Source organism: Candoia aspera, chromosome 2 (assembly GCF_035149785.1).
Source record: "Candoia aspera isolate rCanAsp1 chromosome 2, rCanAsp1.hap2, whole genome shotgun sequence".
NCBI lineage: Eukaryota > Metazoa > Chordata > Lepidosauria > Squamata > Boidae > Candoia > Candoia aspera.
In genome coordinates, this window is record NC_086154.1 from 14,689,731 (window position 1) to 14,710,375 (window position 20,645).

General features: G+C 46.7%; 1 protein-coding gene across 2 annotated transcripts; it reads right to left on the bottom strand.

Moving 5' to 3' along the window:
* Positions 1–1,196: 1,196 nt before the first annotated feature.
* On the bottom strand, positions 1,197–18,220 carry LOC134488921 (E3 ubiquitin-protein ligase TRIM31-like). Of its 2 annotated transcripts, none has more exons than XM_063291275.1 (4): positions 18,125–18,220; positions 6,939–7,534; positions 3,619–4,099; positions 1,197–1,543 (listed from the first exon to the last, which is right to left on the bottom strand). In XM_063291275.1, the coding sequence occupies exons 2-4, from the start codon at positions 7,332–7,334 to the stop codon at positions 1,434–1,436; spliced, it is 987 nt and encodes a 328-aa protein (XP_063147345.1). In that variant the 5' UTR covers positions 7,335–7,534; positions 18,125–18,220; the 3' UTR covers positions 1,197–1,433. The 2 variants fall into 2 exon arrangements, with proteins under 2 accessions (XP_063147345.1, XP_063147346.1); XM_063291276.1 differs by having other exon boundaries at positions 6,939–7,346; positions 18,125–18,208.
* Between the last annotated feature and the right edge of the window lie 2,425 nt (positions 18,221–20,645).

A 20,645-nucleotide genomic window follows, 5' to 3' on the forward strand; every position in this document is an offset into this window, starting at 1 on the left:
TTCCCTGCTTTCAGCCGCATCCCGCTCAAAGACCTTCAGAAACGTTTCAAACACAGCCCGATTGCGTCTCCTCTCCTCCTGCTCTTTCCCAAACTCCTCTCTGGATTCCTGCATGAAGAGTTCGAACGTGCTCCCTGCACGTTCCCCCTTCTTCTTCCTGGCCCTTATCAAGGACAGCCGGGTGGCAGGAGACACCACCGCCACTGAAGCGGTCATAGCAGGATCTGGGGTGGGGGGGAATACATCGAAACAAAAATTACTTGTTTATTATTGAATTTGTATAGCCACCCATCCCAAGCCAGTGACTCTGCGTGGTGAACAATCATAAAAACAGTGAAAACAATTAGACACAATGCAGAAAGAAATTAAATACAAATAGCAGCCAAGAGATATTATAATCCATCAGTGTCAGCACAATGAGGAAACAGGGCGCTTCACACACTCGGGCCCCAGGCCCGGGCACATAACCAGGTCTTCAGGGCTTCTGAAAGGCCAGCAGGGTTGGGGCCATCCTAATCTCTGGAGGGAGGAAGTTCCAGAGGGCAGGCACTACGACAGAGAAGGCATGTCTCCTGGTCCCCACCAGCCGACATTCCTTGGCTGACGGGACCTGGAGCATGCCCATCCTGGCAGGCAGGATTGGGCAGGTAGGAACAACTGGGAGAAGATGTCCCTCAGGGAAAATAAATGGAAACTGCATATTTTGGAAAACGGTGTGTGTGTGTGTGTGTGTGTGTGGTTGGGAGGGAATGCCCACCCTCACACTAAACCATCTCTATCCAACCCAGTTTCTGACATTTAGGAAGTCACTCCCCCAAAAACCATGCAAAAGACCAAAAGAAAAAAAAAGGGGAACACAGCAATACATACCCAAATTCTCCGGGGGATCTTGAACCTCTGGGTTCATTTGGAGCCTCTGGGAATCCAAGTCTTCTCCTGCAGCCAAAAGAATGGGGAAAGCCGAACAAAGGATATAAACCCACAGTCAGGCGGGGTTTTCAAATGGGAATGCCATCTTCCACTGATGCATCCCAGCACTGCCCAAAAGGATAAAAGGCAGTGGTGACTATCTTGTTTCCTTATCACTTATAAAGGATTTTTTTTTCCCGTATCTGGGGTCCTCTCCTAGTGTAGGCTCATGTGCTTGAACTGTCTTTGATTAACATCCCATGGAAGGACTATGTCAACTTGTGACTTTGGCAAATCTGGATGCAGAAGACTGGTGACCCGGTGTAACCTGCTAGCTTCGGAACTGATGAAACAATTGTTGGGCCCTCTCCAGTTGTTGGTACTTTCACGGTGAATTTTCTACCACAGTCAGAAAAACAACAATTCCTGCTTCTGTTACAATTAATCCCAAACCCTGAGCCACAATACCAGATCAGGAGAGAATGGCATCTCTCTTGTTCCCAGTAACATAGTCAACGAGAAGGCTACTGACCTCTTCCTGCAATGCTGCCTTCTTCCCCAATCTGGATCGTGTCATTTGCTCCAGTTTCCGCTGCTCCTTCTCCCGCACTGCTCTCAGAAGCAATCACATCTCCTGTGCAAGGTGCAGAATAAAATAGACAAGTCTGTCACTGCCTTCAAAATGGCGCCCCACATTTCCCCTTTCACACAACCTGACTGTCGCCATACTCTAACTTTCCCTTCCCCATCCAACGCTCAAGGTTAAAATGGTAGAACGGAACCATACAAGTCGCACTCCATACCGAAGAAGCATCCGGACAATTGGTATGAATTCAGGCTGCTGACATTTTAAAACAAATGATAGACTGTTCACAAGTCCCAGCAAAAACAAAAGCAGTTGAAAGAGTTATTTTGCATTTAAGAGAATGTACTTGTTCAAGTTAGAATGGATTGTTTGTTTCTGAGGATGTGATGGTTCAAACCTTTAAAGTCAGTATTTCAAAGACAAAAGACCTTGCATGAAAAACCCATCATTTATTTTATTTTTATTATTTAAATTTATATCACCGCCCATCTCCCCCAAATGGTGGACTCTTGCTTAGTTACCAGAATTTTTGACTTCACAATAGTTTATTTTAGATTGGCTTTGAAGATTGCTATTTTATTTTAAACATTTTAAAAATAAAATAGCAATCACAGGCGTATTAGGCTTCAAACTTTCCAAGCATAAACTTACTTGACTAATAAAACTATGTATCATCTAAAAAGGTGTTCTTTCTGAATGATAAAATGCCCACATGAATGCCCATTCTTTTTCAAAGTTATTTTTTGTTCCTTTGCACGAACTGATCCACAGAAGCAACCTCACTAAACTCTTATGGCTTAATACATTATAATGAAATACTACAAAATGCAAAATGCAGTTTCTGCAACTGAACATGGGCAGCTTGGAGAGCTAAAGAAGAAAAAAAGGGAAGCCAGAAGGAGATTACTCCAATGATGAAATGGTTGCCACAGTACTTACAGCCTATCCTAAAATCCTCCTTTATCATAAAATTAGTTCCTACCACACACTGAAGCTCCGCAAGAAATTCACTATCTATGAAGGAACTTTTTATCATCTTTGGTGGACTTGCGAGAAGGCTAAAAAATTCTGGGATCAATTATGTATTAATACCCGAAAGATTCTTAAATTGGACTTACAAAAAAAACTCTGAACCGTTTCTCTTGGGATTGATGGAGAAACAGCTCGAGAAACAGCACGGGGCTTTGCTTTTATACATGATCACAGCAGCAAGACTTTTATATGCACAAAGATGGAAAGAACCACCAATTCCCACAGTGGAGGAATGGATGATTAAACTAATGGAGCTGGCCCAAATGGCCAAGTTAACAGAATTGATAAGAGAAAACACCGTGTCTAGATTTGTTTCTACTTGGCAACCACTTTGAGACTGTTTGCTTGTGTCCAAAAAAAATGGAGTTTTGATTTTGGGTTTTGATGATTAAATGGTCTGATTTTATAGAAATAATGTTACTAAGGTCTAACTAATGGTAAGAGATTATATTTGTATAAAATGCATTTATATCTGTATTGGAGAAGGTCGGAAGTCACTGTTTTTCTGCTTTCTATCTAACTCTGCACTTTTATAGTTTTCTTCCTTTAGTTCTGTACTCTGCCTTACCTATACTCTCTATTTTGTATTTTAGCTGTACTTTGAAAATCAATAAAGTTCTTTAAAAAGAAGAAAAAGAAGAAATTCACTATCTATCTGCAGCTTCATCTTTCCTTTCTGTTTTTCCAGGGCATTTCCATGCGCATAAACCAAGCACAGGACACCAGCTGCACTCTATTTTAATATTACCCGCCATATTTATTTATTGTTCTTTCCATCATTACATTTTAGATTAATCTAAGCTGTATTTCACTTTTTCATACCTTATACTGCTTTTTACGAAGGCCTGTTGGGGCACGCCGCAGCCCAGCAGCTTCCTGTTTCTTTGGGTTTGACATTAAAGCCATTTTTAAACAATTTAAAAAGCAGAATAAGCAGGCGCCAAAGGAGACATTTCCAGCTACACTGGAGCCCACAGAGACGTCACTGTAGGGATCGCACCCACACGTGAGTTATACACGCATGCAGGCACACGCACAAGCAGGGCTCCGTTCATTAACTACAGCTGGCGATTGCAGCCCAGCGAACTTACTGGCGCTTTCTTCCTCTGTGGGATTAACTACGTCAAGCTCCGTCAGCGGGAAGGGCTCCTTGAGAACCGGGAGGTCACCTACGGCTGCCTGCTCAGGCACATGCTTGAAATTCAGGCTTCGCGAAACCCGCTTCGGAGTCACACTGGCATCACCGCGAAGGATGCGATGCAGCTGCTTGTAAAAAGGGCAAGTCACCTTGTTGCTCCCGGCCCTGGAATTGTGGCCAATCACTCGCTTATATTCCAGCCGCATGACTTTGGTCTTGGACCGGCACTCTACGGCGGTGCGGCGGTGGCCACGGGCAGTCATCTCTTGGGCAATGTACTCGAAGAAGTCTATATTGCGGTGGCTGCTGCGGAGCTGGTCCTGGATCTTCTGCTCCCCCCAGATTTCCAACAAGTCTAAGGTCTCCTTGTGCCGCCATGAAACGCCCCGCCCCTTGCGGCCATGGCCGGGGCCTGCCCCACCATTATCAGCCATCTGGAAAAATAAGGGGTGGGGCAATAAAAATGCTAATATATACAATATAGGGGGGTATGCGGGCTGTGGTCAAAAAAATCAAGCCGGTGGCAGTGGCAATGGGATCAAAATTCCACCATTTTTTAATGTGTGATACACATAAAAAACAGGCAGAGCTTCCATCCGACCATCACAGCTGCCATCTTGACTTTTCTGACCATACCGTGATGCATATAAAAATGGCCAGAGCTTCGACCCCACCATCACAGCTGCCATCTTGACTTTTCTGACCATACCGTGATGCATATAAAAATGGCCAGAGCTTCGACCCCACCATTGCAGCTGCCATCTTGAACTTTTTTTTTAGCGTATGCTGCGGACATTCCTGATACGTTTCCACAAATGGGGTTAAATTGGCACTTGGAATGAACATGCACCGTTGAGACAGAACTAAGCCCATCACCTTTTCATCTCCAGTTCACTACAGATGACCACAGGATGCACTTTTGCTTGTATGCAGTAGACAACCCTTGCAAATTTTCAAGTCCCTTGGCTACAAGGGCACCAAACCAAATTTAGAACCTCAACCCTATTATAGTCCAAGGTTATCTGAACAAATTATGCACATTCTTAGTGCTCTCTTCTCACACCACTCAGATCCAGTAGCAACACCATCTTGCAAAAAAGAGGGTTTTGTGGCCACTTAGAAACACAGGAGGTCCTTATGCTGAAACCACTCATTCATTTCGGTGAACACACTGGTCTCAACAGTCAGGCGTCCTCCAGGGCTTCAGACCAGAATGTCCTGAGATATTGGGGATGAACCCGGAAGCTTCTGTACACAGAGCATGTGCTTGAACACTGAGCCATGACATAAATATGTGCATGGGTCCAATGACACCCAAGCTGTATGACAGCCTTGCCCAACGTGCTGTCATGCGGTTATTTGCACTCCCATTTCTGTCATTCCTCACCACTGACCCTATTGGCTCAAACAGAGAGCACTGTAGCTCAAAACATCTTCAGGACACCATGGTGGGGAGAGGTGGGTGCACTTTAGGACTGCTTCCTATTGCCGGAAAGTCTTTTTTTTTTTTAAGATTCTCTTTCTCGGAAGCCAGGAGTATATGAAAAAGGCCACTGCTTTGTAAATCTATCAGCATATCTGTCTTCCAGTCCTTGCACACTTCAGAGCAAGGGAGATCAGTTTAAGGAAAGAATGGAGTGTATGAAGGAAGGTCCCTCCATATGAATTGTCAAGCAGTTCTCTGTTCTGCTGTCTGTCATCTGAGATGACCTGATCTGCTGGGAGCAAAAACTTCCATGATTTGTATGTGGGTCGATGTGCATAAACACACATGTAATTGAGGGCTGCAAGCTCCAGTTACTCATTCTTGCCTTACATACCACCGATAGGCGCCTAAACAGTCATGAACTTCTACCAGACCCCACAATACACAACATTTCTCTTCTCATTACTCATGGAATCAGGGAGTTGGAAGGACCTTAGCGGTCATATAGTCCAACTCCCTGCTTGTGGAGAATAAAGAGGATGACCTGGATGGAGGCAAACCACATTGGTTCCAGAGCAAAGAGGTAAAAAACGCAACTCAAGCCCAAAACAATCTGAGCGGGGCAAGAAATGGTTCAGATAGACACCTCCTTAGTTTCACAAGAGTAAGGGGGTGGGGGGAGAATTAAAGCACAGTCAGACTTGCAAGATTCTCTTCCTCTGGCAATATAATAAAGCAGTTTCAACCTTCCTTTGGAGTTACATTCTTGGTCTGGTGTACGTAGTGGGGCTGACCTCAATCCAACTAAAGGGGTATCTGTCTAAGCCATCTCCTCCTCCCCTCAGATTGTTTTGGGCTTGACTCCTGCTTCTTGCCTTGTCACGCTGGGAATGGATCTTATGGGAATGCCTTATCTCCATCCAGGTCATCTTCTTTACCCCCTACACTGCTTAGTATGGGGTGCACTAGAATATATCTGACAGACAGCCATCGAGTCTTTATTTGAAGACTTCACATAACATCCTGTTTCACTGGATGACGGGTTATACAGTCTGAAGTTCCTCCTGATGTCTAATCTCAACCAACTTCCTTGGAGCTTTAACCCACTGGTTCTGGGCCTATCCTCTGGGACAAAGAATAAGTCCACTCCCTCTACTGCATGACAACTTTTAACTCCTTGAACAAAATCTTCACTGTTACAGTGAGAATGTGGCTCTGTAATGATTGCCCTAGCCCCAAATACTCAGACTCACAAGAGGATGCTAAATGAAATCTGATTTATTAGAGTACTAAAAGCAAATACAGAGAAAGCTGAGAATGAGCAAAAGCGCGCCAAATACAAACTTAAACCCTTGCTTCAAACGTATCCCGCCTCCCTCGTAACAGCCCCGCCCGGCACAGGTGCTAGCAATCGTCAGAGTTGCTAGCCTGGGAAAGTAACCTTGAGCGCAGTAGATAAGACAAATACATTCCAAAGCAAAGCCAAAAGATAACTGTTCCCATCCTCCCCAGAGAGATGAAACACGCATCCAATTAATGACATGCGAAACGTTACGATGCATCAAAGACATTGAAACGGCGAACATGACAGGCTCCAACTGAGTGCCATTGCTATGAACTGAATACTCATGAGTCTATATGCAATTGTTCCCAGGTTACTTGAGAAGGCACTGGATCAACCTGGGTTCTGCTTTTTTGGTGACACCAGAGCCAACTGGGGAATGTGAACACAGTAGTTCAATACACCCAGGGGCACCAGCTTGGGGAAACTGGCACGAATATGTGATGGAACACTGAGAAGATATGAAAGGGAAGGAATGCACCCACCCAGTGGGAGAACTCCCTACCTTATACTCTTGCGAAGCCTTGTCCACGGGAAACTCACTCTGTTCCCAAGGCTCCTGAGATCCATCGTGCACCAAGCCAACGAGAACTTCATCCTCCTTGCTCAAGGGGGACTCCTGCTGTTTCTCGCACATGGCCCCTTCCTCTTCTATCTTGATCCCTTCCTCAAGCTTTACAACACTTCCCGGTTGCCAGCTGGGCCTGAAACTCTTTGGCTGGATCACTTCAGTACACTGAGGACATGCATCGCTGTCAGATTCCTTCCAAAATTCAGCCAAGCACGCTTCACAGAAGCTGTGCCTGCATGCTGCGATGGTCACTGGCTTTTTGAAATAGTCCATGCAGATGGGGCAGGTTGTTTCATCGCAGAGTTCCTTGATCAGCGCCTCAGATGCCATAGCTGGTTCTCTCTAAAGAAGAAGAAAAAGAGGTTCACGATGTTTCCCATTTGGCATTTCCTTAGCAGGAACTGCCTTAAGAGGGCATAGGTCAGCCTTCCCTGAACTGATGCCCTTCCCTGAACTTGTGGGACATCTATCACCCTTTCTTTTAATTGCATTTTTTCCCAGCTAAAACAAGCAAATCATCAAGACGAAAACTAGAAAATACAGAAAAAAGAAAACAAAGAATCAAAACAAATGTAGACCAAAAAAAGTCCACGCGTACGTATTTTTGTGTGTGTATCTATGAATACATATGTGATCTTAAGGAGACATACAGAAGTTCTAAGGTAGGTCTCATTCAAGCTCAACTTGAGAAAATTTATGGGCACATCCATGCAGTAGTTCTTTGGGCAACTACTGCCAAATTCTGGCCTTCTTTTGGGATTTTTTCTTGAGGGGGAAGGGGTAAGTTTCCATTCTTGTTACTACCTGGTAGCATCAGAAGCAGCAGCCAGAGAAGTGTCTTCTGTAGCCCTCCAGGAGCCACTAAGATCTGAACTTGGGACTCCATGCGTAGCACACAAAGGTGTTTTAAAAAGAGCAGAAAAGGAAGGAAGGAAGCCAATTCTGTAGAGTAAGAAAATCTTTTTCACCAGCTTTAAATACATCGGAACATACAGCATTGTTTCTCAACCTTGGCAATTTTAAGATATGTGGATTTCAGCTCTCAGAATTCCCCAGCCAGCCAAGCTGGCTGGGAAATTCTGGGAGCTGAAGTCCACATATCTGTCATGTTCGCTGATTCAATGTAGTTTATACATCGTAACGTTTCACATGCCATGGCGCTGACGCACGTTTCTGTTTGGAAGGGAGCTGCTGTGAGACCTTGTACCAAGCTCTGTATGAGGAATCAGTACAATGGAATGTGTTTGGGTTATGTTATCTGTTCAAGGCCTTTTCCCGCAGACCATCAGAAACCGTTAGGAGCATCTGGGATTGTGAACTTGAGAAGACTCTGTGGGGGGAGGGATTTCGTTTGCACCAAGGGTTTTTAGTTTGAATTTGGCACGCTTTCAACATTCTCAGCTTTCTCTGTGATCCTGCATGCTATTCTTTAATAAATCAGATATCTTTGAATTCCTGCTCATGAGTCTGAGAGTGTTTTAGAATAGGCAACCATTACATAAAGCTGAGAATCCCAAAGTTGTACCATTAGCTCCTACCAAGATCAGTCTCTTGTGAGGGAAAATAGTTAACGATGGCTGAGTCAAAATCCACAACCAGGGGACTCGAGGAGACGGCTAGCTTGATGCCCGAGTCGATGGTCAAGAGCGGAGAACTGAATCTCACCCCAGAACCTTCAGAATCCCGAGACCTGTCAAGGGATGAATCGAGTTCCAATTCTGATGCAGAGGAATCTGACAATGGGGATGAGCCAAAGCAACTGGCACCCAGCGAATTGCTCGCAGAGTTTATCATCTTGGGTGAAGTGGGGGAACCCCAACCAGGGACATCGGGGACGTCCTGGAAGTATCGGTTCCCGCTAACCCCAGACAAAGAATCTACTACAGTGTCAACTGAGAGGAAACCGGGCATGCGAAGGAGAGGGGACTCTCGAACCCCTGAGAGACTAAGAGTGGTGGAAGCCAAAATAGAATCGATGGAGTACATGTTGAAAAACCTGTCTTTTTCACTGGAGGGGCAGGAGAGACGCGGAGGAGATCCCAGCTTCCCGCAACCATCCCCCATCCTCCCATCCAGACCGCCAGTGGAGCAGGGCCGGAGATGGCTCTGGGATGAATCTCCACCCCACAGAGCCCAGCCATCAGTATCCCCACCCCGTAAAGGGAAAGCTACTGTAACCTGGGGCCAAACCACTCAAGCGCCTGCTGGTTCCACTCCAACTGGAGGCTGAGTGAGAGACTTTTCTGTCAGATTTGATGGGGATCCAACAAAGTTATCTTTCTTTTTAACTAATGCTAAAAGTTATATGAGACAGTTTGGGGCATGCTTCCCTTCCAAAGAGGCTAAAATAACTGCCATTGCCACCAAGTTGAAGGGTCAAGCGGCTGACTGGTATGTTCAATTAAGTGATGCTGACTCCTCTGCACATGATTATTTTGATGATTTCATGTGGGCATTAAAGCTGCATTTTGAAGATCCTCTGGCCAAGGCTGTCATGAGTAAGGATGGCGAGCAGGGGGCTCCCATCCAGACTGTTAAGCGCATGCGTAGCACTGAGGAATTGGGCAGCCATTCAAAGAGACACAGATCGAGACTGCCTTAACCTTTGGGGTTTATATGTCTGGGTTTTTCCCACGCTTCTTCAGTTTGTTAGGATTCCTGTTATGTACAAGCAATAAACATTAGAGACCAGTTCCTTGTCTCAGCGTGTTTCCTGGCTGTTAGGACATCAATCCTAACAAACTCCTACTCCCATTGAAAGAGGGAGGAACAAGAAATTAAGGAGAGACATTTGGAAATGTCTTCAGAAAACCAAGAAATGCGGCTCGCCATCCTTACTCATGACAAAGGCAAGAGCTAAAAAGGCGCTGAAGGATCTTACCCAGGGCCAAATGTCAGTAGCTGATTACGCCCTAGAGTTTAAAGCTCTGGCTGGGAAAATCACTGACTGGTCTGAGTCAACTCTAATAGAACGTTTTAAAGAGGGACTCAACTGGGACGTCCTGCATTGGGCGTTGGGTAGAGATGACCCTGAGTCATTGTACGAATGGATCTGTCTGGCAGGAAAGGCTGAGCATGCTCAGCATACCTTCATGCAAACTAGAAAATCTGAAAAACCACCCGCCACCATGAGGGGACCCCGAAGTGCTGTGACTGCTGCCCAGCCAAGCTATAGAGCCTGGGATGAGGAGAGGGATCGGCGCTACGCGAGGGGTCAGTGCCTCCGAAGTGGAAAGGAGGGCCATCGAGCAGCTGATTGTCCAAAAGTCAAGGCTGGAGATCAAGCGGGGAAGCCGCCGGCCAAATCGCCCCCCCCCTCACGGCGAATGACAGCAGCCAAAGGGACAGCCGACGCTGAAGAAGTAATGTACTTCTCAGGAGAGGCTGAAGTCGACTCTAAGGAGCCGGCGGGAAACGCCAGCCACCTGCCATGAAGGGCGCCAGTGGGCAGGTGGAAGAGGATGGGAGCGAAGATGCTATGGTGAGTGCTGACTGTCCCACTTTAGCAGTAAAAGTGAAATTGAGTTCCCGCACAAAAACTACAGAGGTATGGGCTTTAGTTGACTCTGGGCGTTCCAGGTGTTTAATTCACCCTGATCTGGTTGCTGCTTTGGAACTGCCTAGTTTCCCCCTCCAGCATCCTTTGATCTTCACACAGTTGGATGGTTCAACAGCAGGGGGTGGGGGGGCTGCAACCCATTTCACTGGAACTGTGGCAATGCAAATGGGCAGCCACCGTGAGACTTTGAAATTCGTTGTAGCACCTGTTGGTAATCTCTTGGTAATCCTGGGGATCCCCTGATTGACCTATCGAAGCCCCTAGATAAACTGGGAGCACAGAACTGTGACTTTTAAAGATGGATTTTACCAAGCTCCTACAGCGGAGATAGTTGCACGTGTGGGGGTTGGAAGGGCAGCGATCGCCACGCTGCGCCCTGACTTGCCACATTTAGAAGGCTTGCCTGCTCAATACCAAGAATTTGCAGACGTATTTGAGGAGATGGAAGCAGATCAGTTACCCCCCCCCCCACCGGAAAACTGACTGTGCAATAGAGTTGGTCCCCAATGCTCAATTGCCCAAGCCAAAAATCTATCCGATGACTCAGAAGGAGCTCGAGGCATTACGGGACTTCATTGACAAAAATCTGTCAAGGGGGTTTATTGAACCTGCTAATTCCACAGTTGGGGCCCCTGTGTTATTCCGGGAAAAGAAAGATGGCACGCTTCGACTCTGTACAGACTACCGAGGGTTAAATTCCATCTCTATTGTCAACAAATACCCTCTGCTCCTCATGAAGGACATGTTAGCTCATTTGTCAAAGGGCAAGATTTTCTCCAAGCTTGATCTTCGCGAAGCCTATTTCCGCATTCGCATAAAAGCTGGGGATGAGTGGAAAACTGCTTTTAATTGCCCACTAGGATCGTTTCAGTACAAAGTCCTCCCTTTTGGGTTAGCAGGGGCACCTGGAGTCTTCATGCAATTGATTAATGAAGTATTACATGATCATTTGTTTAAAGGGGTCCTGGTTTATTTAGATGATGCTCTCATTTACACTGAAACCAAGGAGGAACACAAATGCCTGCTCAGACAGGTGTTACGCAAACTTAGAGATGCCAAACTCTATGCCAAACTTTCCAAATGTGAGTTTCACAAAACCCAACTTGACTATCTGGGCTATCGAGTGTCTGACAGGGGTATAGAAATGGACCCTGTAGAAATTCAGGCGATTCTAAGTTGGGAACGTCCCTGCACCCAGAGGCAATTACAAAGTTTCCTAGGGTTCAGTAATTACTATCGGCAATTTATCCAGGGGTTCGCTGAGATTGCTCTGCCCCTCACTGATTGACTCCGTACCAAGGGCTTGGGGGAGACACACAAATTAAAAAAACCTGGGGCAGTGCTGAATTGGACGCCTGAATGCCAGGCAGCATTTGAGAAATTAAAAACCCTTTTCACTGTTGAGCCTATTCTACAGCACCCTGATCCTTAACGCCCCTTTGTGGTCCAAGTTGATGCTTCTGACTCCTCTATTGGAGCTATTTTGTTACAAAGGGACTCGGAAAATCACTTAAAACCCTGCGCTTATCTATCCAGGAAATTTTCTGAAACAGAACGCCGTTGGCATGTTTGGAAAAAGGAGGTGTGTGCTGTAAAAGCAGCTTTAGAAACCTGGTGCCATTTCCTTGAAAGCGCTAAATGCCCTTTCGAGGTTTGGACCGATCACAGGAATTTGGAAGCCCTCCGCACCCCACGACGTCTCAGCCCTAAACAGATTCGCTGGGCTCAGTTTTTCAGTCGCTTTAACTTCCAGTTAAAATTTATTCTGGGAAAGAAAAACTTTCTGGCCGATGCTTTGTCACGGTTACCTCAGGACCTTGACCAGGTGGCAGATGTGGTTGGGACTGTTCTCACTGAACCACAACTGTGCTTGGTTGCTGTCACTCGGAGCCAGACCCGTGCGCAGGCAACCCCGCCCCCAGCACAGGCTGGGAAGCGGAAAGTGCAAGTTCCTTGTCAGTTACAGAAGGACTTTCTCCAGGCACTGAAATCTGACACTTGATTGCTAGCTAATAGAGACAATGTTTCTTTTGAAAACGGTCTGGCGTGGGTGGAACACCGCCTTTATGTGCCTGAAACTTTAAGAGCTGATGTTTTGCAGCGTTCCCATGATGATAAACTTGCTGGACACTTTGGTTTTGCCAAACTTTGCATTTGGTTCGCTGTCAATTTTGGTGGCCAACCTTAAGACGTGATGTAAAAGACTATGTTGCTTCCTGTCCTGTTTGTGCCATGTCAAAATGAAAAGGAGGGAAGCCACAGGGGCTTCTACAGACAGTGGCCAGCCCATCCCATCCCTGGGACGAGATTTCTATGGATTTCATTGTGGACCTACCTCCCAGTCAGAAGAAAACTGTCATTTGGGTGGTAAAGGATTTTTTCTCTAAACAAGCTCATTTCATTCCATGTGCATCCATCCCGTCAGCCCCACAATTAGCGCGCCTATTTCTCCACCACATCTACCACCTCCACGGTAGCCCCTCCCATTTAATTTCTGACCGCGGCACACAGTTTACTTCCCAATTTTGGAAATCATTTTTAAAATTGATTGGCACTAAACAAGCTCTGTCCACATCGTCCCATCCACAGACTGACGGTTCTACTGAGATTTTAAATTCCACTCTTGAACAGTTTCTTAGAGCATACATTAACTATCATCAGGATGATTGGGTGGAGTTGTTACCTTTTGCTGAAGTTGCTTACAACAATGCTGTCCATCAAAGTACCGGACAAACCCCTTTTCACGTGGTTTCTGGTCACGACTTTGTTCCCATCCCTGAACTGCCACAGCCCCCTTCCCAAACATGTTCTTCATCTGACTGGGCTGTTAAACTGTCTAATTCCAGGCCAGTAATTCAACAAGCTTTGGCTGACGCCCAGGCTGCTTACAAGTCTCAAGCTGATAAGCATCACTCTTTACAACACGACTTCAAAGTTGGGGATCAGGTGTATTTATCTACTAAATTTATCAAATCACCTCAACCCTCTAAAAAACTTGCTCCCAAATTCATTGGTCCTTTTCCTATTGGTCATCTTGTCAATCCAGTGACTGTTAAATTGGACCTGCCTCACAATTTGAAACGCTTGCACCCTGTTTTCTATTGCAACTTGCTTAAGCCTGTGCACCACTCACCGCGTTGGCACCCTCAACATCCTCCTCCTGCTCCAATTATGATTGATGGCCAACAACACTTTGAAGTCAAGGGCATCGTTGATTCTCACAAACTTCGAGGCACCCTGCAGTATCTGGTCTGATGGAAACACTTTCCTCATCCTGAATGGGTGTCTGCCCACCATGTTAACGCTCCTGATTTAGTTAACCGTTTCCACCTTGCTTATCCTTTGAAGCCTGCTGCTTGATGTATTCTTTATTTGGGGGGGGGCAGTATGTCATGTTCACTGATTCAATGTAGTTTATACATCGTAACATTTCACATGCCATGGCGCTGATGCACGTCTCTGTTTGGGAGGGAGCTGCTGTGAGACCTTGTACCAAGCTCTGTATGTGAAATCAGGACAATGGAATGTGTTTGGGTTATGTTATCTGTTCAAGGCCTTTTCCCGCAGACCATCAGAAACTGTCAGGAGCACCTGGGATTGTGAACTTGAGAAGACACTGCGGGGGGAGGGATTTCATTTGCACCGAGGGTTTTTAGTTTGAATTTGGCGCGCTTTCATCATTCTCAGCTTTCTCTGTGATCCTGCATGCTATTCTTTAATAAATCAGATATCTTTGAATTCCTGCTCATGAGTCTGATGGTGTTTTAGAATAGGCAACCATTACAATATCTTAAAATTGCCAAGCTTGAGAAACACTGCCTTACAGTCTCTTGGCTTCTCTACGAACCTCCTGTAACACTCTTAAGCAGGGAGTATAATAGTTCATACTGGATCTCCCAAAGAGATTCTTCCAGGAAAAGCTGCTTGAAATTCCCCAATTTTGTGAAGCAAGAGGGACTGACACTAGCATACACTGCTTTTCAATCATAGCACTGGTTGTGTCTGGTGTCACTTTCCTCTAGATGCCTTCCTGAAGTTAATGAAAAGGAAACTATTCTGGGGGGCCTTTGGGGAATAATTGTGTGCCATCTGAAATCAGATTTTATTAGCTAGTTGTTTATTCAGTATTATGCATTACAGGTGTTATTTTGTTTTGGTTTTGGGAACTGCATGATATTCTGTTATTTTGCGGTAGACGTTTTATTGTATTTTATGCTGCTCTAAGCCACCACATGTGTAGCAAATTCAGCAGTGAAGGAAGGAAAGAGGAGAGAAGGAAGGAAGGAGCGAGCGAGCTATGACCCTCCAGATGTCGCTGAACTAAATTCATAGATTTCTTCACCTTTGGCCACACTATCACTGGTTTTCCCAACTGTTACATTACTACTTAAACTGCTGAAAATTATTTTTGATTGCAGGGAGGTACAAATTCAATCATAAAAAAAGAACCGATGTTGAGAGAAGCATTTGGTTCACAAAACTAGAAAGGCCTAATTGACTGACAAACCTAAACTGCCTGGTGAATTCATGTAGATTATTGTGAACCACAGAGACTTGGCGTCTTCACTATGCACAAGCATCTTTCAGTGACATTTAAGGAAGTCACTGGGCCTGGAGATTTAGTGGCAGTTTGCAAAGGTTTCATTCCTTTACACAAGGAAGGAGTACAGGGCCTGCCCTCCAAAAGACATCTCCCCAGAGATTCGGATAGCTCTCATCCTTGTGACGTTCAGGAAATCATTAAAAACTTGGTTGCTCTCCAAGGTCTTGCATAGGGTGGCTGTGGAATTCCTTTTAGTTAAATCCAGCTTTACAGTTCAGTGCTTCATTCTTCCAATCGGCTACAATTTCTTTTTACATGGACTGTTTTTTCTTTTTTAACTGTAAGTGCCCCAGAATCATTAAGAAGTTGGGTGGCCTCAAAACTGAATTTAAAAAGAAGAGTAGATGCTCTCCTCTCAAATGTCTAGACCAGCCTTTCTCAACTTTCTGACCCTGGAGGAACACTTGAAATATTTTTTAGGCCTCGGGGAACCCCTGCACATTCAGGCTTAAATATAGGCCATACGTTACTAAATTATTATATTCATTTCATGGGTAGGCCTGTCTAGATGCACTAACAGTGTTCTTAAACTAAAAATAATGAATGAAACTTACCTCTTTAATGTGAGGTTGCCCGAATTTGAAATAATTTTTTAAATAAATCTTGATCTCCCAGGGATCTCCCTAGTTACCTCCTGTGGAACCCTAGGGTTTCATGAAACCCTGGTCTAGACAGAAAGTCAGCATTCAACCTGGTTCATCCAGGGATGCTAGGACTACACTTCCCATCAACCCTTCACCAGGGTGATGGGCATTGTAGTCCAGCCACCGTGGATGGTATAAAACTGGGAAAGCTTGGCTCAGACTCCAAGCCCTCAACAGCTCTTGGTCTTGCTTAGTCTGGCCGGAAGCACATTTTATTGTTCTTTTTACACAACTTGTAAAAGACCTTCCACTGATCTACAGGGCCATTTTTGAAGTCCTGATTTACAGCATCCCCCGGCTGTTGCTGTAGAGGCAGAGAAATCATGAATGGAGACAGGCTTTACAGGGCCACAGCAGTGATGGTGGAAGATGCTATAAATCTCTGGTGAGGAAGCAGCCTATGAGGTACAGCGGGGGAGATGGGTGAAGAGAAATCAGCAGCTTCTTTTGTGACTGGGCTCTCAACCTTCCTACTTCACACCCTGGTGGGCCTTTTCCTTTAAGAGAGATACAAATAGTCATTAAGGAAACCTTTCCTTCTCTTTCTTCCAACTGCTTCTTCCCCAAGCCCCTATCATGTTAAGTACTGCACACTTTTTAAAAAAAACACCCTCCTTCTCTTCGTTCTTGGAGTGAGGGTAAGCCCTCCAGATCAGCCAGTGTCTTCATTCCAGCACTCTGTTTCCATAGCGGCTTGCCAGATGTGATAGGAAGCTCACAAGCAGAACATCTGCCCACCTGTATTTCTGAGCCCCTCATATCCAGAGCCATATTGCCTCCGAAACAGGATAGACAGACATCTGGACAGGTTTTGTCTCTGTCAGCCCTTCGAGGTAGTCCGACAAGAAGCACAATCATGAATGCTAGCTCTATCTTTATTGTAAGGTCACATTAACAGAGTTTTGCAAGACTGAAAGCACTTCTCCCCTCCTTTCCTTTTTGTTGTTTATTCGTTTAGTCGCTTCCGACTCTTCGTGACTTCATGGACCAGCCCACGCCAGAGCTTCCTGTCGGTCGTCAACACCCCCAGCTCCCCCAGGGACGAGTCTGTCACCTCTAGAATATCATCCATCCACCTTGCCCTTGGTCGGCCCCTCTTCCTTTTGCCCTCCACTCTCCCTAGCATCAGCATCTTCTCCAGGGTGTCCTGTCTTCTCATTATGTGGCCAAAGTAGTTCAGTTTTGCCTTGAATATCATTCCCTCAAGTGAGCAGTCTGGCTTTATTTCCTGGAGGATGGACTGGTTTGATCTTCTTGCAGTCCAAGGCACTCTCAGAATTTTCCTCCAACACCTTTCCTTTTACTCTCCGGGAAACTAGGGAGGGTCCCTTCTGAAATGCTTCCCACCTGCCCTCTGCTTCTGTGGGCTGAGCTACCTTTTGCATGATGGTTGCGCAGCCCATGGCTCTGCCTCCTGTCTCCCGAGGTCATTCCCACATACCATTACACTCTCCCACACAACTTAACCACGCTTAATGTAACCACGGCTTAGGGGATTAAACCAATTAAACCATTAAACCAATTTCCTGCGTGGCCACGGTACTTTGAGCCACAAACTAACCACAGGGGCTCAGCTGGCACCGCACATGAAACTCAACTGTGGCTGCCTGGTGCGCCCAGCCCCAGACTAATCCAGAGGCCCCTTTTGTCAAGGCCAAATCCTTGCAGAGCAGCAGCAGGCAAAGACCTCCGGTCAAGACGCTCCCAGGCAGCTGCAAACCTCTCCCCCTCTCTAGGCCCCCAATCTCGACAGCTGCCAAAGGCGACGTTTGATCTCCCTCTTCAAAGGCACACATCAGGCACCCAAGCGACCCAGTCCGCTACATTTAAGGCTTGCGGAGAGGCTAGTTTGTTTCAGCAAAACGCTCCGCCGAGGCCCAACAGCACAATCTTTTCTGAGTAAACCTCCTTGAAAAGAGAGCCTGGCGCCCCGCCAACCGAGCTATTACCCAGCCGCGGGGCCCGACACTCGTCGCGTCCGGTCTTACCCCCGGGGAAAGCAAGCAACCGACCTCCGCCTGAGCAGCGCCGCGGAAGCCGAGCAGTGGAGCCACCTTCCTTGGCAAAGGGGATCTCGGGGCTGGCCCTTTAACCCGGGGAGCCGAAAGAAGCCCTGCCGGGCGCAGCGCCTCGGCCGGGGTCGGCGAGCGTGCACCCGCCCGCGGCCGAGCACGCACAAAGAACCCCGCTCGCCGGACGACCCACCGCGCCCCTCCGTCCCGCAGGCTCGATCCGGCGGCGGAGCAGCCAAGGGCGGGGAGGGGCAGACAGAAGGGGCTAAAATGGGAGGAGGCGGCAACCCCCGATCCTTTACCTGCACCGCCCCGCCAGCGGCTAGCCAAGTCAACGCCGGGAAAGAGAAGCAATAGCCGAATGTCCGTCCCTTGCTTCCTTCCTGTTTGATGTTTTCCAGAGGGGGTGGGGAGAACGCATGCGCACGCAAGCTCTCTTTATGTACACACGCACGCGAATCTACCTATATCCCTGCAGCTAGGAAATAAAAGTACCTCGCGTCCAGCGTTGGGAAGGGCGGAAACGTCCCCAGCCCACCGCCAGCCCACCCGGCGCCCTCTCCGTCGCGCTGCTGCGTGAAAATCTACCGCAAGACAAGCAGGCTGCGAGTCCCGTAGAAAATGCGGAAGAGCCTCGTGCGATTGGGCCGAGCATCCTCACCAGCCCCCCGCTATGCTGCAGCCCCCTTCCCCGACCAATCAGGAAGAGGAACGAGGAGGCAGGGTACCTAACCCCGCTTTGTTTTTCCCTGGACCCCCCCCCACTGCCCTCCTGGAGAGGGGATACCGGAAACGGCGCAAGCTACTCGGAGCTTCCGTTGCAAAGCTTGCAAAAATGTTTCTGCGATGTCACCTAGAGGCCCGCGGTCCTTTATCGGTCGCGTTGGGAAATGCAGTTCTGTACAGCAAGCCTATACCTGCAGCAGCTTGTTTCCTAACACGCTTCCGGAGTTCCCTTGTCCTTCAGACGGGCGATCTGGAAGTTTAGGGCCATGGTTCCTTTCAACGTTGGCCCTTAGTCCGTGCCATCTGGTGGAGATCACAAAGATGCAGAGGAAGCCTCATCGCCCGCTTAGTCAAGCAGAATTGGGGTGCTTTTGTTTAGCAAATGACCCCTTCCTTTATTGGTTGGGTTTGTAGAACATCTTGGCTGAGTTCACACGGGTTCCCTCTGCAATTCCTGAGCTGCCCAATGTACTGAATCCCTCACTAATGAAATAGTCTCGCCCCACCAAATGGGCTGACCTACTCCCAAAACAAAATACACCCTTGCCAAGGTTTAGACCAGAGTATGCCCCAAATGGAAATGTTTTGTTATGAACCTGGAACAAACCATCACATTCTAATGTTTCTTTCACATTGTTTAGGGTCAACAGCCAATGCAATGCAATTTGGGAATGTTTTCATTGCTTACTTTTGGGACACAACAGTATTTAGAGGAAGCAAGTAAAGGAAGGCAAGGGCCCATCAAATGTCCCTCCAATCTTCACCTCTATTTTGGGGCATATCCCACCAGCTCGATCACCCCCTGATTTTCTAAGCCCCTCCTTTTACTCCCCCCTCCCCATAAATGTCAGCCTTTCAAGGTAGACCAGACTAGAAAACCAAAAGCTTGCAGGCCAATATTTTATTATAAAGATATAGTAACAGAATCTTGCAAATCTGAATGCGCTTCTTCCCTCCTCCCTTTATCTTTGTGAGAACTAGGGAGGGGCTTGTCTGAAACACCTTCTCAGGTTACAGTTCTGCTCTGGACTCAGACTTTTATCTAACTACCAGGTTTCTTGGTAGTGGCTCTTCCTCCTGTCACTCAAGGCCATTCCCTCTTTCCACTACATCAGCTGTCACCAACGTCCCAGCTCCCTAGAGCAGTAGTCCATAAGGTGGAGTGCACATACTCCAGAGGGTGTGCAAGATGACCCACTGAGGGGCAGCAAGAAAATATTATGTATACTTATATTTTTTATCTAACAAAGATCCAGTTTAGTCTTGTGGTTAGGGCACCCGGCTAGAATCCAGGAGACTGTGAGTTCTAGTCCCACCTTAGGCAGGACCTTGTGCCAGTCACTTTCTCTCAGCCCAACTCATCTCACAAGGTTGTTGTGGGAAAAATAGGAGGAGCAAGGAGTATTAGGTATGTTCCCCACTCTGAGTTTATTGGGCCTGCATGCCAGGTAAAAGGTCCCAAGCTTTCTGGGATAACAATTTGACTACCCAACAATTTGACTATCCTACTTTAAGGGTACTACAGTATTATTAATAGAACTCTTAAAGTAGTATTCATTAAATTATTTTCATATAATAACTATTTGGGGGTCAATGAACAAGCTGAAACTTCACAAAGGGGTTGGTGAGCTGAAGAGTTTGGGGACCCTTGGGGTAACGCATTGCTTAGGCGATTGATTGAACAGAGATAATTTTATTTTTCAAGAGCATTACAGAGTCTGCTGGTTGGAGGTGGCCACACTTGTATTTTCCCCACAAACTCTTTATATAGGAAAGCTTGGCTGTTGTTATACAAAGGTGTTCCCGCCTTCTAGGAACTTCTGAGAAGGCGCACTTAGCTGGTTTCTTGGCAGGGGGTGCTCTCTGGGAATACTAGGAAAGAGCAGTTTACGGGGGTTCAGAGGGGATGCGCTCTGTGGTCAGGCTCCTTGCTGTTGGTGTTTCCTGTCCTCAGATAGTCTCAGGTCCTTGCTGGGCTGTGGCTTTGTCTACTAGCTTGGAATGTTCACCTTGGAAGGGATCTTTTGTTATTTGATTATGGAGATCTGTTTGGCTAGGGAAGAATGTTACCTGAGACCTTTTTGTTTTACAAGGTCT

Excerpts from the sequence above, each read along its gene's own strand:
- LOC134488921 (XM_063291275.1), bottom strand. The coding sequence starts at position 7,334 with ATGGCATCTGAGGCGCTGATCAAGGAACTCTGCGATGAAACAACCTGC. Across the intron at positions 4,100-6,938 it reads AGGCTTCGCAAGAGTATAAG|ATGGCTGATAATGGTGGGGC; the intron begins GTAGGGAGTTCT and ends TTATTTTTCCAG. Across the intron at positions 1,544-3,618 it reads CACAGAGGAAGAAAGCGCCA|GAGATGTGATTGCTTCTGAG; the intron begins GTAAGTTCGCTG and ends CACCTTGCACAG.